The 2,523-nt window shown below is 27.3% G+C and overlaps 1 protein-coding gene across 1 annotated transcript in view; it reads right to left on the bottom strand.

Moving 5' to 3' along the window:
* Positions 1-496: 496 nt before the first annotated feature.
* The window catches only part of LOC105619772 (protein argonaute-2), a 9,981-nt gene continuing 7,954 nt past the window's right edge, over positions 497-2,523 (bottom strand). Inside the window, exons 14-20 of the mRNA XM_012201289.1 lie at positions 2,217-2,369; positions 1,984-2,137; positions 1,804-1,897; positions 1,567-1,730; positions 1,121-1,385; positions 655-839; positions 497-584 (exon numbers count right to left, since the gene is read on the bottom strand). Coding sequence (XP_012056679.1) covers positions 497-584; positions 655-839; positions 1,121-1,385; positions 1,567-1,730; positions 1,804-1,897; positions 1,984-2,137; positions 2,217-2,369 — 1,103 coding nt within the window. The remainder of the gene's footprint in view (positions 585-654; positions 840-1,120; positions 1,386-1,566; positions 1,731-1,803; positions 1,898-1,983; positions 2,138-2,216; positions 2,370-2,523) is intronic.

Raw genomic sequence — 2,523 nt, 5'->3', positions numbered from 1 at the left:
AAACATATATGTTTATGTTTATATATCCATGTACTAATAACAATAAAATTCATCTATTTTTCTTTATAATTTTAAGATAAATATATTTTAACATATTTTAACATAGTTTGTCTTACATCATTCATCCTAAATCTTTTTTCTTTTTGTTGTTTTATATTTTTCCTCAATGTGTAACTGAAACATGATGTATAAATGCAAACAATTATCAATTACATTATCATTAATTAATCGTAGAAACTATACTTAATTTATATAGTAAGACAGTGCTCGGCACACGATATACTTTTCGGTCGATTTTTAGCTTAGTTTCCCGACCCTTACCTCACTAACCCGCACATCAGACTAAAAATCGACCAAAAAGTATATCGCGTGCTGAATTCTGCAATAAGAGAATCTATTCAATACAATTATTGCCCAAAGGAAATAAAATTAACTGTCATATCTCAACTATAAAGGAATCTACATAGAAATCCATAAAATCATAAATAATATATCCTTAAACGAAATACATCGGCGATGCTGCCATCTTCATTTTAAAATTTCTTTGTTCCCTTTCTAAATCAGCCAAATTAAAGTTTGGGTTCCTGCAAATGAAAATAATGTTTTATAAATCATAATCGTAACTAATATTCGATATTGTAATTGATTGCTTACCCTTGTAATAAGGCTCTTCCGCGAAAAGCTGCTAAATGAGCATAATACGTTGGTGCCGGATAGCTTACCGATCTTGTACAGCGGGCATACATATGACAAAGAAAATAAGTCATTTCCTCAAGCTGATCTTCGTTAAATTTAGAATCATTGCATATGCATCTGTATTTTGTAGGCCTTGCTGTACCCTGTGTGTGTGTTTGCATTTATAGTATAATCAATATTTATATATCAAATTAATTTTATTTGGTTGAAGAAATATGCGTTTGTAAACATATAGTTTGAAAATTTAATTATTTTTAATACATATATACTTTGAAGTATCTTGAAGTGAATTATTATAATTATTACGAGTTAATTATTCTTAATTGCTATTTATTGTAAAATTACGTTGATATTTGTTTATAAACAATGAGCTATTTATAATTATACATATAAACATATTAAAAAAAGAAACCAATAATTTTACCTGAATACTCGCATGTGATACGAGATAAAAATCGATATGATCTGGATGTGTAATAGTTGTATCGACAATTGTACCCGCTCTCACGTTACCGTTTCTGTCATCTGTTTCATGTTGATTTGCAGGAAAGAGACGCACATGATGTCTCTTCTGAACAACCATGCAGGTAACTTCAATATTATCTTTATTAAATCTTTTAATTGCATTTTTAATGGCGTTTATTTCATAAAACATAACTTGAGGAAGCTGTCCCTCGCTAACTCCGTCTCTAGATATTGATGTAAATATGGAATCAATGTGCACTAATAAATTTTTTATTTATTCTTAACTGTGAATATTCATAATTGTTTATATCTATGTAATAGTTTTTCTTTTTATGTATGTATATATAAAAAGAATTTATTTTTAATAATTAATATAATATAATATTGAACATTGCCAATACATACCGATAATAGATGAGTCTCCGCGGTGGAGACTTTGTTTCCTGATAATAAATATTAAGTTGTGATAATATTATTGCTTCAAGATCTAAAATCATTTCTTCTTTAGGTGGTTGAAGTCTGAGTGTAACATTATACTGAAAAGCTGAATTATTTCTACTTGCAGCAACCTAAATTAGTGACATTTCTTATTAATACATATATTCTCATAAAAGAAAAGCTGCGTTTAATAATTATACAAACCGCCGCTATAGATGGTATACTTTTAGAATCGGGAGCCGGATGAGTTACATCGGCACCAACAAGCATACAAGAATAGTTACTTAAACATGATGGCCTAAGAGAGAGAGAGAGAAAAAAAAACAGTTTTATTCGAAACTACAAATATTTTTATAAAACAAAGCACAAATATTATTCACTCACATTTTATCCAATATATGATTGATGCCATTTAGTTTTGAATTTATTTTTTGTAGAAGATTTTTTATTGTAGCAGCATTGCATGATTTCACAGTTTTACATTTTATACACTGTGTCAAAACACCTATGTCCATTTCGGTAATTTTTTTTACGTTTCCTAAGATAATGATAAGTATCATTATATTAATTTATATTCAGAATAAGAAAGTATAATGAAAAGAACCACATGTACTCACCATATGTTATGTCTGTATAATCTGATATGATAACTATTATCAATTGTAAATGTTTATATTGATTGAAGTAATTTGTGATACCCCTTAAATCGTTTGTATCAAATCTTTTAAATGGACTTTCAGGTTTACCAATTGTCATACCAACGATTTTTGCTACAAAAATGGATTATTATAATTAATATAATAACAAAATGTAATATGAACACAACTATATAACATAATTCAAAATTGCAATTTTTTTGTTAACATATAAATTCATAATTGTAAATTATGCATAATTTTTTATCAACAATTAGATGTATTATAC

This window comes from Atta cephalotes (genome assembly GCF_000143395.1).
Source record: "Atta cephalotes unplaced genomic scaffold scaffold00023, whole genome shotgun sequence".
Classification (NCBI taxonomy): Eukaryota; Metazoa; Arthropoda; class Insecta; order Hymenoptera; family Formicidae; genus Atta; species Atta cephalotes.
The sequence above is the reverse complement of the archived record's forward strand: the minus strand, read 5'-3'. Positions and strand labels throughout refer to the sequence as shown.